The 16,195-nt window shown below is 44.5% G+C and overlaps 1 protein-coding gene across 1 annotated transcript in view; it reads left to right on the top strand.

The window, feature by feature from the left end:
* Nucleotides 1-16,195, top strand: part of TMEM132D (transmembrane protein 132D) — an 891,916-nt gene that overhangs the window by 747,176 nt on the left and 128,545 nt on the right. The window contains exon 5 of the mRNA XM_018061413.1: nt 12,139-12,279. Within this exon, the coding sequence (XP_017916902.1) occupies nt 12,139-12,279 (141 nt within the window). The remainder of the gene's footprint in view (nt 1-12,138; nt 12,280-16,195) is intronic.

The following is a 16,195-nucleotide window of genomic DNA, read 5'->3' as shown; positions in this document are numbered from 1 at the left end:
CAGGATACAGGATGCTTGGGGCTGGTGCATGGGGATGATCCAGAGAGATGAAATGGGGTGGGAGGTGGGAGGGGGGTTCAGGATTGGGAGCTCATGTACACCTGTGGCTGATTCATGTCAATGTATGGCAAAACCAATACAGTATTGTAAAGCAAAATAAAGTAAAAATAAAAATTTAAAAACAAAACAAACAACAAAAACAAAAAAGGCAGAGACATTACTTTGCCAACAAAGGTCCGTCTAGTCAAGGCTATGGTTTTTCCAGTAGTCATGTATGGATGTGAGAGTTGGACTATAAAGAAAGCTAAGCACTGAAGAATTGATGCTTTTGAATTGTGGTGTTGGAGAAGACTCTTGAGAGTCCCTTGGACTGCAAATAGATCCAATTAGTCCATCCTAAAGGAAATCAGTCATGAATGTTCATTGGAAGGACTGTTGTTGAAGCTGAAACTCCAATACTTTGGCCACCTGACATGAAGAACTGACTCACTGGAAGATCCTGATGCTGGGAAAGATTGAAGGCAGGAGGAGAAGGGGATGACAGAGGATGAGATGATTGGATTCAACCATCACCGACTCAATAGACATGAGTTTGAGTAAACTCCAGGAGTTAGTGACAGACAGGGAGGTCTGGCATGCTGCAGTCCATGCGGTCACAAAGAGTCAGACATGACTGAGCGACTGAACTGAACTGAACTGATATGCCTTTGATGGTCATGCAATGCAGGAGACCCTGGTTGGATTCCTGGGCCAGGAAGATACCCTGCAGAAGGTATAGGCATTCTACTCCAGTACTTTTGGGTTTCCCTGGTAGCTCAGTTGGTAAAGAGTCCACCTGCAATGCAGGAGACCCCAGTTTGATTCCTGGGTCAGGAAGTTCCCCTGGAGAAGGGATAGACTACCCACTCCAGTATTCTTGGTCTTCCCCGGTGACTTAGACAGTAAAGAATCTGCCTGCAATGTGGGAGACCTGGGTATGATCCCTGGGAAGATCCTCTGGAGGAGGGCATGGCAACCCACTCCAGTATTCTTGCCTGGAGAATCCCTAAGGACAGAGGAACCTGGCAGGCTACAGTCCATAGGGTCACAAAGAGTTGGACATGACTGAGCGACTAAGCAAAGCACAGCACATATACCTGTGAGGGCTTCCCAGGTGGCACTAGTGGTAACGAACCAGCCTTCCAACACAGGAGACAAAAGAGACGTGGGTTCAATCCCTGGATCAGGAAGATCCCTTGGAGGAGGGTGTAGCAACCCACTCCAGTATGCTTGCCTGGAAAACTCCATGGACAGAGGAGCCTGGTGAACTACAGTCCATAGGGTTGCAAAGGGTCAGACAGGACTGAAGAAGCTTAGAATGCACACGTATACCTGTGACGCCATCGACACCACTAAGATCATGGACAGAGCCGACACCTCTCAGTGTTTCCTTCCTCCCCCTTTATTATCATCATTGTCATTATTTTTACTCATGTATGTGGTGAGGACATTTAACACATGCTGTACCCTCTGGTGGTTCAGATGGTAAAGAATCTGCCTGCAATGCAAGAGATTTGATCCCTGGGTCAGGAAGATCCCCTAGAAAAGGACATGGCAATCCACTCCAGTATTCTTGCCTGGAGAATTCCATGAACAGAGGAGCCTGGTGGGCTATATAGTCCATGGCGTTGCAAAGAACTGGGCAACTAATACTTTTGCTTTCACTTTCACTACCCTCTGAAAAGGTAATTACCAATGTATACAGGCTCTATTGGAGCATGTATAACACAGTTTAGAAGGCAGGAACCAGGACTTAGTGGAAATACAGATGACAGGACAAATGACAGACTTTCCCAGGTGCCCCCAATGCAACAAATAGAATCCAAACATTCTTGACTCTTGCCTCAGTCTCCTTGAATGAAATTCAAATCCCAGGGTTTGAGAGCTTCTCAGAGCTTCAGAGATCACCGGGGGCAGAGGGTTATGCTGATTCTCAGTCCTAAAAAAAGGGATGGTTTCAGCCAGTCTAGCCATCCCCTGGATATTTCTAAATCGACCCATGTCATGTACCAATTTCTAGTAAATAGAAATTTATTTATATTGATACTATACATTGCTGTTCATAATAGAAATCTGTCTGTAGGCTCTCTAGTGTGTTACACAGATGTACTTGTCAGTCCCTATGTCAGTGCTAATCCATAGAATGAAGCTCCAGAATAAATCATGTTCAGGGGTCAGGATGGGGAACACGTGTATACCTGTGGCGGTACATGTTGATGTATGGCAAAGCCAATACAATATTATAAAGTAATTAACCTCCAATTAAAATAAATAAATTTATATTTTTTAAAAAAAGGAAGGGATTGTATTTCCAAAAGAAAACTGAAGTCCTGTTATGCAGAAGGACTTGGGGCAGGTGAAAATCAAGGCTGTCCATCCAAGAAACTCATTATATTTCTTTAAAAATATTACTGCATTGGCTAAAATGTTCATTTGGCTTTTTCCAAAAGATGTTACAGAGAAATCCGAACGAATTTTTTGTCAATATAAGGAAATTGATATTTCACTCAAACCCCATTTGTTGGAGAGCTTGCACGCTCTTCTTCTGTCCTCATGAGCCCCCAGAGGAAATGCTATCTTTGTGCAAATCTAAGTAAAATCAAGCTGAGTGTGCCAGTTCACTCTTATTGCCACCTCCTCATAACGCCCATCTTTCAAATTTCTCTCTGAGTTAAAAAGATGTGAAATGCCCTGCTTGGAGGTAAGGGGATGGGATCGTGTGCACCCTGATCAGATAAGCCTCTGATTTTGTAAATGCTGACCCTAAGCCAGGCTTCCCACATCACAGCTGAGAGCCGGGCTTCCGCTTGTGCTTCATCCTGTTTGCTTTATAGGATGTTTGCCCTCCTCTGCCCTGCTCCAGTGGGGCACCTGAAGCTCTGTCTATGATGCTTCTATTTAGAGAAGAAGGAATGAACCCAGCTAACACCACATTTATTCTATTCCAACCTCATTCATTGAGTTTAACATTTGTGGGATCACTTCAAAACCACATATTAAAATGATTTCCCAAAGCCACAGTAATGTTGACGTTACCAAATCATTTCTTCTCATTAGGAACAACAGGCAATTTAACTTACTTCTTTCAGCCCAAGACCTGTGAAAACTGATGAATAGTTCTTCTTTCCAAGGTGTGTCAGATAAGACTGTGATTATCTGAGTGACAGGGACCCACACACACAAAGGATGAAAGAGGCAGGACCTCAGTCTCCTCTCCAGATGTGTTCAGAGGAAGCAGTCCAAGTTTCATGCTGTGAGGCATCTTCCATCAGGCTGCTTCTCTTTGAGACTCAGCCATGGCACTCGTTTCTTGGGGCTGCTGTAACAAAGTACCTCCAACGTGGTGGCCTCAAACAACAGAAATTTACATGGAAGCAACCTAAATGTCTATCGACAGATGAATGGATAAAGAGGTGGTACATATATACAATGGACTATTATTCAGCCATATAAAAGGATGAAATCTTGCCACTTGCAGCAACAGGAGGCAACTAGAGATGATCATACTGAGTGAAGTAAGTCAGAAAGAGAAAGATGAATATCATATCACATACATGTGGAATCTAGACGATGACACAAATGGAATTATCTATGAAACAGAAACAGACTCACAGATGTAAAGAACAGACTGGTGGTTGCCAAGGGCAGAGGAAAAAGAAGAATTGAGAGTTTTGAATTAGCAGATGCAAACTACTATATAGAGAATGGATAAACAGCAAGGTCCTACTTTATAGCACAGGGAGCTATATTCAGTATTCTGTGATAAACCATTATGGAAAAGGATATGAAAAAGGATGTATGTATATGTGTAATTGAATCACTGTGCCATCCAGTAGAAATTAACACAATGTTGTAAGTCAACTATACTTCAATTAAAAAAAAATTATTCTCTCACAGTTCAGTAATCCCAAAATTCAGGTGTCAACAAGGGCCACACTCCCTCTGATTGTTCTTGAAGAGGACGTTTCCTGCTTCCTCCACTTTTTCACATTTTATCCTTGAGAAAATTTAGGCACCAAGAGTTAAGGTAGTTAGACTTCCCTGGCGGTCGAGTGGTTAAGACTCTGAGCTTCCAATTTGGGAGATGTGGGTTTGGGGAGCTAAGATCCCATATGCTGCCAGCATCTTTGATGCTCCTTAGCTGGTAGCTGCATCCCTCTCATCTCTGATTTTGTCTTCACAGGACCATTCTCCCCATGCCTCTTGACCGTGTTTTCTCTTCCTATGAGGACACTGGTTGTTGGATTAGGGCCCACTCAAACCCAACATGGCCTCATTTTAAGTAATTATATCTGCAAAAACTGTCTTTTCAAATAAAATCAGGTCCTGAGGTTCTGGGTAGAAAGGAACTCTGGGGAACACTGTTCACCCCCTCATAGTCATCATGCACCTTTGGGTATAGTCAGTTCTCTACATATGAATGACTTCTGTTCTGAGAGCACATTGCTCTCAGAGCACAAAGTCCAATTTGTTCCTAAGTCCTACAAAATCAGCTAGGTGCCCAACTAACAGCATCGGCTATATAGTACTATACCATAATGGGTTTATAATACTTTTCACACAAATAATACATTAAAAATACACACGCAAAAAAACATTTTTAATCTTATAGGACTGGACCTTGAAAAGTACAGTAGTATAGTACAACAGGTGGCATAGAAGCGCTGGCATCGAGTGAACGGGCAAGAAGAGCTACTGGCTGGAGGAGGGAGAGAAGGTGGGAGATAGCAGAGCTGACAACTGTCAGCAACAGGAGATGGAGGGCAAACTGCAGTTTTACTCTCACCTGACATTGATGGAATGCACGTTAGCATCTTTGAAAGTTTCCAACTTGAACTTCTTAGGCACTGGGCAATTCTTAACCCACTGAAACCCAGGTCAAAAGCAAGAGGTGGGCACTGTTATCCTCATTTTATAGTTGAGAAAATTTAGGCACCAAGAGTTAAGTTAGTTAGACTTCCCTGGCAGTCCATTAGTTAAGACTGTTAGCTTCCAATTTAGGAGGTGTGGGTTCAGGGAACTAAGATCCCATATGCTGTGAAGCATAGCCAAAATGTTAAAAAAAAAAAAAAAAAAGGAAAAGAAAAAAAGAAAGAAAAAATAGCATACTTAATAAGAGATTTAAAAAAAAAGTTATGTAGGTTGCCTGAGGTCACCCAGTGGGTTGTGTCAAAAGTGAGATTTGAACCCTGCGGTCCTACAAGAGACTCCCTGCTCTTAACCTTTGTACTACACTGAACCATGTGGGTCTTAACAGCAAGCTCCACCTTTGGGGGTGCAAGAGACAGCCCCAACTGTGCATGGTGGGCTGGAAGAAAAGGAAAATGCAAAACAAACCTTCAGAATCTGCTTTTTTAAAACAGACTTCCCTGGCAACTTCACCCAGAGACTGCCATTTATATCTTATGGATCAAAACCATATCACAGATTAAGGGCAGCCAAAAAGATGTAATAATTTTAGCTGGGCATTTTACAGCCTTAAAGGAAATTGGCATTTTGTTAGGTAAGCAGGAAGGCAGGATATGCACTGGATGAGTTACAAACCGCCTATAACACACAGATCCATCTCTTGATGTGTTTTTCTTTTTAAATTTTTATTGAAATAGAATTAGTTTACAATGTTGTTAGTTTCAGGCATACAGCAAAGTGATTAAATCATGCATATATATTCTTTTAGAATCTTTTTTCATTATAGGTTATTACAAAATATTGAATAGAGTTCCCTGTGCTACACAGTAGGACCTCATTGACTATCTATTTTACATATAGTGGTGTGTATCTGTTAATCCCAAACTCCTAATTTATTCCTCTCCTCCTTTCCCCTTTGGTAACCATAAGTTTATTTTCTATGCCTGTGCATCTATTTCTGTTTTTGACATGTTTTAGAGGGACCCCTTCAAAAGTACTGTTTTCCTGTATCCATTATCTTCCTCTCCTCTGTTTTAAAAATAATTTTTAAGAGTGCACATGAAGAAATGACTGTGTTCATACACAAAATCAGAACCCTAGAAGCGAGGAAATTAAAAAAAAAACAACAAACACTCTAACGTTGATTCCAACCCGTCAGATCTCCATATGACAAAGTATTTCACACTTAAGTCACAGCAGACTGTCAGGGCTATGTGCATTTCCCTTACATCCTGCCAGAGTGCTCCAGACCAATTCCTAGCGTCACCGTCTGCCAGGATCTTTTGCTGAGATTGTCTGTCTGCACACACAGCAGGCTGGACGAGCCAGGGAATGGTCAGCTTGCAGGAGCTGATGGATAAAACTCCAGCTCCCTCTCCCTTCCCTGTAAGTATTTTTAGCTGTTTATTTTGGTGCCTTTTTTTTTTTTTTTTAATTTATTTGGCTGCGCCACTAGGGTTCTTAGTTTGGGGTATATGGGATCTACTTCCCTGACCAGCAATTGAACCTGGGCCCCTTTCCATGGGGAGCATGGAATCTTAACCCCTGGACCACCAGGGGAGCCCCTCACCTGTGTCTTTTAGATAGCTTCCCCTGCAGGAAAATATATGATAAAACATTTCAACACGTTAAACTATGTAACATACCCAATATGTTTCATCATAGGGCTCAAGCCCGGCACAATTAGGCTCCAGCCCCCAACTCTGGTCTCCGGCAGGACATGCATCCTTGTTGGCTGCCTACTTTTCCTTGTATCACTTCCCTACTCCCTTCTTGAAGTTTCCTGAGTCTCTGAAACAAATGGCTCTTGAATCCTCTTTCCAGCATCTGTTTCTGGGGCCTTTCCAAACTAAGATGTGGGTCATCGTCTCTCAAGTAAAATGAGGACAGTCATTGTTGCCTGACAATAGAGGATAATGAGTTACATTTCAAGAAAGGATCTGTACCCTTACTCACGAGGTCGTCCCTTTTCCTGGTGCCACAGTCAGCGTCTCTTCCCCGCTCTTGCCCTCTCCTAGCCTCTGCTGGCCCTCAAGTTCTGCAGCCATGTGGTCCAATTCCCAGAAAGGACTCACTGGCAAGAACATAGTGTCCAAATGGCAGAAGACAAGCATGGAGCTACCAGTAAGAACTGAGACAGGGCTTTCTCAAGACATGCCTGCCTTTGTTTCCGAGGCTCAGGGGCTGTGATAAGGGGAACTCACAGCAATAAAGCAACTGAGCCTTCAAGGGTTTTATGGGATCACACCTCAACCCACGCCAGGCCTCTGCAGGCATCTTCTTGTCCAGAGACTTTTGTGAGCTGTCCACACAACAGTCACCTCCTGGAGAAAGTCAGCAATGCACAAGAGAAGGCTCTCTTCTCTTTTCATCTTTTCTTAATTTTTTGCACTACTCAGAACTTTCTTTATGTTGCCTTCTTTCTTTCTTGTCTATGCTGGGTCTTTGCTGTGGGACTCAGGCTTCTCTTGCTGCGGAGCATGGGCTCTTGAGCAGGGACTCAGAAGTTGTGGCACACAGGCTTCATTGCCCCCACGGCATATGGGATCTTCCTGGACCAGAGATCGAACCCTTGTCCCCTGCACTGGAAAGCAGGTCCTCAACCGCTGAACCACCAGGGAAGTCCTTCAGTTCAGCTCAGTTCAGTTCAGTTGCTCAGTCGTGTCTGACTCTTTGCGACCCCATGAATCGCAGCACGCCAGGCCTCCCTGTCCATCACCAACTCCCAGAGTTCACTCAGACTCACGTCCATCGAGTCAGTGATGCCATCCAGCCATCTCATCCTCTGTCGTCCCCTTCTCCTCCTGCCCTCAATCCCTCCTAGCATCAGAGTCTTTTCCAATGAGTCAACTCTTCGCATGAGGTGGCCAAAGTACTGGAGTTTCAGCTTTAGCATCATTCCTTCCAAAGAAATCCCAGGGCTGATCTCCTTCAGAATGGACTGGTTGGATCTCCTTGCAGTCCAAGGGATTCTCAAGAGTTTTCTCCAACACCACAGTTCAAAAGCATCAATTCTTCGGCACTCAGCCTTCTTCACAGTCCAACTCTCACATCCATACATGACCACTGGAAAAACCATAGCCTTCATTAGATGGGCCTTTGTTGGCAAAATAATATCTCTGCTTTTCAGTATGGTATCTAGGTTGGTCATAACTTTTCTTCCAAGGAGTAAGCGTCTTTTAATTTCATGGCTGCAGTCACCATCTGCAGTGATTTTGGAGCCCCCCAAAATAGTCTGACTGTTTCCCCATCTATTTCCCATGAAGTGATGGGACCAGATGCCATGATCTTCGTTTTCTGAATGTTGAGCTTTAAGCCAACTTTTTCACTCTCCTCTTTCACTTTTATCCCTCAGAACCTTACTAATACAAGCAAAAGAACCAAACGTAACTAATTCCAAAAAACACAGCAAGAACGTTTTTTGTTTTTTGAAGCACTAGGAAATATATTGCTTTGTATAACCATGAAGTCCATGAATTATTGCATGGATTAGATCTAGGTTTTTTTTTAATTTCTATTTTATATTGAAGTTGGCTTCCCAGGTAGCTCAGCAGTAAAGAGTCTGCCTGCTGATGCAGGAGACACAGGTTCGATCCCTGGGTCAGGAAGATAACCTGGAATAGGAAATGGGAACCCACTACAGTATTCTTGCCTGGAAAACTCCATGGACAGAGGAGTTTGGTGGGCTACAGTCCATGGGGTCACAAAGAATCGGCCGTGACTGAGCAGCTAAGCACACACACACAGCTGGTTAACGATGCTGTGTTGGTTTCAGGTGTGCAGCAAAGTGATTCAGTGACACATATGCATGTGTCTAGTCTTCTTCAATTCCTTTTCCCATTTAGATTGTTGCTGAATATTAAGCAGAGTGAAGAGAAGTTTCTTGATATCAAAGAATCACACAGAGGAGGCAGGAAAATGCCAGGCTTGAAAGCTTGGTCCCCAATCCCCACTGAGATCTTGCAGACGGACCGATGCATTCTGTTTGCTACTGCTAAGTCACTTCAGTCGTGTCCAACTCTGTGCGACCCCACAGACGGCAGCCCACCAGGCTCCCCCGTCCCTGGGATTCTCCAGGCAAGAACACTGGAGTGGGTTGCCATTTCCTTCTCCAGATGCATTCTGTTTAGAGGATAAGAAAACATCCCAGACCTGTGGGCTCACAGCTGCTCAGTGGTTACCCCAGGGTCATTTCTCACAATGCTGACCTGACTGCAAATGCGTTACAGGCCTTTTGAGTTTTATTGTTGGAGCAGAGATGCTCTTTACGTTTCTACCACTGGTGTGCAAAATTGTTTTCCCTGAAGCTGATGTTCTAATGCTATTTCTCTAGTCTGCTTTTTCCCTTAGAGATGAGCCAGTTTGGGCCCAAGAGTTAAATTGCATTTTTCCACTTCTTCTCGAAGTGTGAACAGGTCCTTTTGATCTCTACCCTTTAGAGTGGAAAAATATGCCTGGCCTTTTTCCTCCCCAGAGGCAGCGGGAAGTAGCAACACCATGCTGATTGGGTTCCTTCATTCTTTTACTATGTTTGTACCCAAAATAAAATAAAAATCCGCTGGAAACCCACAGGGAAGGGAAAAAAGGTGCAGAAGCAATGGAGCATTTGAAGGCCTATGCATATTCAGACAGTTTGAGGCATAGTCTTTGAAATTCAGGAACATTACAAACTGTAGTCTTGTCTTTTAGAATTAAAGAAACAATATATATATATGTATATATATACACATACATATATATCCATGTATGTGTGTATATATATATATATATTATCATATCCAAAGGCTAAGCCAAATGAACTAATTATAAAACGAACTGAGTCCTATAAAGGAAAAGTAAAATCTTACATAAGAAATAGAAAGTTAACATAAGGGAAACGGTTATATAATTTTAAGCTGATAAACTTCTACGCCTTCTTCTGGCATACAGCTAAATGGGCGTTTTTGATTTCACATGAAAACCAAATTAACAAGAATCTCTGCAAGCCTGTCTCTAAAAGACGTAAAAGGCTCAGCTGGTCAAGTTCAGATGAATAGAAGAAACTCAGCGTGCACACTCACATAAGATCTCTTAGGAACACAACTGACATGTGATGAATGGGGATTGAACCAAGAATGTCAAGGGCTAGAACTCGAATGTCTTGTTGCACAAAGACTGAGGCTTATATGGGAATTTTGATCTTCATGTGGTTAGAGGAGGCAAATGAGAGGAATGAGATTCTTATTGCTTGGGGCTCAGTGTTCTCCACCTGAGAAACAGGCTCACAGGATCCCATGGGACTGTGCACAAACTGCAAGAGTGTGACAGTAACCCTAGAAGGCATGGGCTTGCTGGAGACAGAAGTGCAGAGTGAGGATGCTTGCTCGATATCCAGGAAAAGGCGCGTGCATGCTCAGTTGCTGAGTCGTATCCAATCCTTTGTAACCCCATGGACTGTAACCCACCAGGCTCCTCTGTCCATGGGAATTTCCCAGGCAAGAATACTGGAGTGGATTGCTCTTTCCTTCTCCAGGGGATCTTCCCGACACAGAGAAAAGGTACCCATTGCCAAGAAGAGAGAACTCAGACAGACAAATGTCCCATGATATCACTTGTATGTGGAATCTAAAAAAAATGATTCAAATGAACTTACCTACAAAAAGAGAAATAGACTCACTGTGAAAACAAACTGTGGTTACCAAAAAGGAATGCAGGGGAAGGATAAACTAGGAGTTTAGGATTGACAGGTACACACTACAATATGTGTGTGTGCATGTGTGAGTCGCTCAGTCGTGTCCGACTCTTTGCGACCCCGTGGACTGTAGCCCTCCAGCCTCTTCTGTCAATGGGATTCTCCAGGCAAGAATACTGGAGTGGGTTACCATTTCCTTTTCCACTCTACTATATATAAAAGAGATAAACGACAAGGACCCATTGTATAGCACAGGGAACTATATTCAGTACCTTGGAATAACCAATAATGGAAAAGAATCTGAAAAGTAATATATATATATACATATATGAATCACCTTGCCAGGTACCACAAATAACACAACATTGCAAAGCATCTATATGTCAGTAAAAAATAAAAAATTAAAAGGAAGGGACTTACGCACAGAAGGCTAACATACAGAACAAGGAGATGAAGATGCTAGTGTGGATTCCAGTTCCTTCCTTGCTGGGTTCTTCTCCATGCTTTCCACAGGCTCTGGGTGAGGTTCTGCTGAGCAGGAAGCAGAGGCAGCCCCACAGAGCTTACCGTGTCGAAGAATGAAAGGATTGAACAACTATAAGTTTTGCTATAAGGAATAGCAAAACTGCAGTGGTGTCAGATGCCCCAAAGGACAGCCCATGCCTTTCTTTCCTGGGCTCTCAGGGACTATCATGTTCTTGGCTCTGAAAGCAAATAACAGAGGCAAACAGGGAGGTCCCAAAGGACACATGTTGAGCTGAGCTGTGGAGGAAGTGTTTAGCAGGGAGAATGCATGTTGGGGTGAGTGTGTGTGTGTGTGTGAGTGTTGTGCGTGCGTGTGTCACATCGATGGGGCTCTGCGGGTGTCACTGGGGTTGTCATAGCATTCCAGACACATACAGAGGCTGGGATAACCTTGGAGGAGTGACAGGAAGTGAAAGGAAGCAAGAGCCACAGCGTACAGAGTGACAGCCTCTCAGTCTCCTTATGTCCCGCGCATTAGGCATCCTGCTCCCTGGCCAGCAGTTGACTGCTTGCATCAGAATCCTTTTGTGTGAGTTTAGACCAATTGGAACATGAACACGTGGACTCGGGTTGAACATCCTGGGTTCTAATCCCACCTTTGCCATTTCTTAGCTGTGTCAAGTAGGAGAACCTCTCTGTGCCACCCACAGAGTAGAGCAAATCTGAGTGCACGTGAAATGATTCTGTGAGACTTCATATGTCCTTACTTACACGTGCTAGGACAGTTCTTGGTGCATGGTGAAGTTGGGCAAATACAATATTCATGATGAATTTGCTCCCCCCCTGCCGCATCCCATACCCCCTCTCCATCATGTTCATCTCCTCGAAAGTCTGGGTGATGGAGGAACATTACCTGGGCCACCAGGACCCCTCGGCTGGTGCAGAATGCCAGGCTTCCTGAGCCTGAGTGGGGGCAGGTTCTTCACAGGGAGCCTGAGGGAAGGCGGTCTGCATGAGTGTCAGGATGTAATGGTGGAATACGTTTGCTTTTCCAGGAGGCAGAAATCCTGAACACAGCCATCCTCACTGGGAAGACGGTGGCTGTGCCCGTGAAGGTGGTCTCTGTGGAGGAGGATGGCGCGGTGACAGACCTCAAGTCTGTGGAGTGTCGATCGTCTGATGAAGACGTCATTAAGGCAAGTTGACACCCCGGCTCCCTGCAGAAATCCACTGTCAGGTCAGCATCACTGCTCCTCAACCGGCTGGGACCACAGGGTCCCCCGAGATCCCCCATCCCTCATCCCACTCTGATTATCCTGCTGCTTCCATTCCCTGCCCGAGATTAGATCAGGATGAGAAGGACATGGTGCTTCAGGGGGTGGTCGGGGGTTGGTGGGGAATGTTAGTCCTCGTTGGTGATGATCCTGACCATCTGTGTTTCCAAATGCCGTGACCTCTTCCATGCCCCTAGGGAGGATGGCCGAGGGATAAGGGACCACCATCCAAATAGAGCTTACTGACCCCCGCTGACCGCACCGGCTAGGAAGGGGAGAGAGGGCAGCATCAGATACTAGGTTGATGTGTATGCGGCCACGCTCTAGGATGATTTCATAGCACAAAGCGTTTTTGGAGGATCGGTGAGGATTCACAAGTGGCTCCACTCCCCTAGCTAACCAGTAGGATTCTCCATGAGTTAGGGACGGGGTGATCAGCTCTCCCCATCCCTGGTTTAAATGCTGAAGACCCCCTCCTCTCTGGCTGCTTCTTTCACCTTTTAAATTGAATGCAAAAGTGATCTAAAACAAAGGCCTTTTGGGGGATGCGATGCCTGGGGAGGGAGGGGGCGCCTAGTTTGCTCTGCCAAGCAGCTTGTACTGTGATGCCAGTCTGCAGGGGAGAGGGGTTTGTCACGCTGTCACCACCCACTGTGCAGACAGAGCTTCCTGGCGCCTCCTCTGAGCCAGCCTCCCAGCAAACGCCCCCATCCCGGAAGGGATGCAGTGGGGAGGGCGGGGGCCTCCCATCCTTGTGGTCCCAGGACTTGTCAGAGCCCACCAGCCTTCCTGCCTGTTCTGCTCAGGGACTGAAGGGCCTCTCTGATCCCACATGAACCCCAGGGAGCGTTTCCACTCACAAGAAAGCAGTGGACAAACGCAGATTGAGTCGTCGCTGAGCGCTGGGTCCAGTTTCAGGTGTTGGGGCCACAGGTTAGAGGCACGGCCCTGTCCTTAGTGTCTCTGAGAGAAGGCAGTGCTGTGAGAAGATGACCAAGCCGTGTGACAGTATACAACACATCCCACCCAGAATTCCCTTCATCTCAGTACATGGCACATTCATCTCCCCAGTGGCTCAGACCAGAATCTTGGTACATTCTTTAAGCCAGCGTCTTAGCACATCCCATATTCCTTGTTCTCTCTCTCTCCCCACATCCAGTCCTTTAGCAAACCCCACTGGCAGTGCTTTCTAAACACACCCAGGAGCCAAGCAGTCCTCACAGCTACCACCCCAGCCCAAGCCAGCATAACTCTCCTGGATCAAAGCAGTGACCTTCTTGTTGGCGTCCCAGTGGCCGCCTGCGGCAGCTGGGCTGATTCATATGGAAGCCTAGTGATGTCATTCCTTAGCTCAGAACCATCCACTGGCCTCCTCCCACCTCAAAGGTAAAGCTAAAGGGTTTACCAGGACAGGGGAAGTACAGCCCAGCCGGCTATGCCTGCCTCAACTCCAACCTCACTCTGGTCATGCTGCCTCTCGCCACCTCTGTTCCCAGCACCCTGTGGACTTTGCTTTTCCTCTAACAGGTCAGACACCCTTCTGCTCCTAACTCTCTTCCCCTCAATGGTTGCCAGGCATGCTCACCCCTTTATCTTCTTACTAAAGTCTTTCCTGAGCAAGTTTTATATATATATATAAAGTTTTATATCATATATATATATGATGTTATTTATTTTATTCTTGGCCGTGCTAGGTCTCTGTTGGTGTGCCCTGGCTTTCTCCAGTTGCAGCAAGCAGGAGCTACTCTTGAGTTGTGGTGCATAGGCCTCTCATTGTGATGACGTCTCTTGTTGCGGAGTGTGGGCTCTAGGGTCTGCAGGCTTCAGTGGCTGCAGCACGTATGCTCAGTATCTGCCATTCCCAGGCTCTAGAGCGCAGGCTCAGGATGTGTGGGGCAGGGGCTTTGTTGTTCCGCAGCACGTGGGATCTTCCCGAGCCAGGGATCAAACCTGTGTCTCCTGCATTGGTAGGCGGATTCTTTACCACTGAGCCACCAGGGAAGCCCTCTGAGTAAGTGTTGTAAAATTTTGTAAAAACCATATGCCATTTGATCTAGCTTATTATTTACTAAGGATCCTCTCCATCATGGCTCCAGGAAAACACTAAGGAAACTCTGAAGATGAACCTGCAGAAGAGGAAGATCACGGAAACCATAAATACCCCTGGGGAGGTCTGTTGCTAAAACTTGCACCAGCTTTCAGTTTGCAATGTTGGGGGTGGCATTTTATATTCCAGACAGTCTTTGTTGGTTATTTATTATGAATTAGGTAAATCATTCACTGTGAGTTTCTTTCTGTTTGCGCTGCTTTTAGAAAGTCCTACTGATTCCTACAGAGGACAGGGAGCTTTGTCCTGCAGCTTCCATTTGCTTTTTTTCTGATAACAATAAGCGGATATTCTCTAAAAATCTCTCCACTGAATTCATGCAAGTTTTTTTTTCTTTTCCCCCCCTAATTCTTTATTTTATTTTTTTAATTTTTATTGGAGTATAGTTGCTTTACAATGTTGTGTTAGTTTCTGCTGTACAGCAAAGTGAATCTGTTATATGTATACCTACATCTGCTCTTTTTCAGATTTCCATCCCATTTAGGTCACCACAGAGCACTGAGTATAGAGTTCCCTATGCGATATAATAGGTTCTCATTAGTTATCTATTTTATACACAATAGTGTGTATATGCCAATCTCAGTCTCCCAATTTATCCTACCCACCCTTTTGGTATCCATACGTGTGTTCTCTACATCTGTGTTTCTGTCTCTGCTTTGCAAGTAAGTTCATCTGTACCATTTTTCTAGATTCCACTTATACGTGATCTACGGTATTTGCTTTCCTCTTTGTGACTTAACTTCACTGTATGAGAGTCTTGAATTTTTTACTTTTTAAAATTTATTTAAATTTTTTCTTCCAGTTTGATTGGGATATCATTGATATACAGCACTGTATAGGTTTAAGGTGTCCAGCATAATGATTTAACCTAGGTACATTATGAAATGATGACCATGATAAGTTTAGTGAATGTCCATCACTTCACATGGATATATAATTGTGTGCTCAGCTGCTCTGAGCCCGCCAGGTTCCCCTGTCCATGGGATTCTTCAGGCAATATTGGAGCGAGTTGCTTCTCACTCCAGGGGGATACATAAATAAAGAAATAGAAAAAAAAATTTTTTTTCTTGTGATGCTCACTCTTAGGATTTTCTCTCATAACAACTTTCATATGTAACATACAGCAGTGTTACTTCTATTTATCATGTTGTACATTACATCTCTAGCACCTGTTTATCTTAGAGCTAGGAGTCTATCTTTGGTTGCCTTCATCCAATTCCCTCTCACCTCACCCCACACCTCTGATAACCACAAATCTGATCTCTTTTATGTCTGTTTGTTTGTTTTTGAAGTATAGTTGACCTGCAACACCATGTTAGTTTGTGTTATGCAGCTGAGTAATTCGAGATTTCTATATATTTCAAAATGATCACCACACTACGTGTAGTCACTATGTCATCACATAAAGATATTACATAGTTATTGACTGTATTCCCATGCTGTGTATTTCATAACCATGCCTCATTTATTTTAAATCTATGCAATTTAAATGGTATGGTGTCCAACCCAGCTTCCAGTGGCCATGTGACCCACAGTGGCCAATCACAGCACTGCATCCCTCCAGAGACTTTCATTGGCTCAGGGGGAGACATGGTATTCAATCCCAATCAGTGGGTTTGGCTTTGGCCGAAACTCCTGTAAGAGAACATTTTCTCTCCTTTCGTTCTTACTGCTTATCCTTGAGAGGATATGCCAGAGTTATTAAGTTCCATCTTTTTTTTTTTTTTTTTG

Source organism: Capra hircus, chromosome 17 (genome assembly GCF_001704415.2).
Source record: "Capra hircus breed San Clemente chromosome 17, ASM170441v1, whole genome shotgun sequence".
Taxonomy (NCBI): domain Eukaryota; kingdom Metazoa; phylum Chordata; class Mammalia; order Artiodactyla; family Bovidae; genus Capra; species Capra hircus.
Note: the sequence above shows the minus strand (reverse complement) of the source record. Positions and strands in the feature narration are given on the sequence as shown.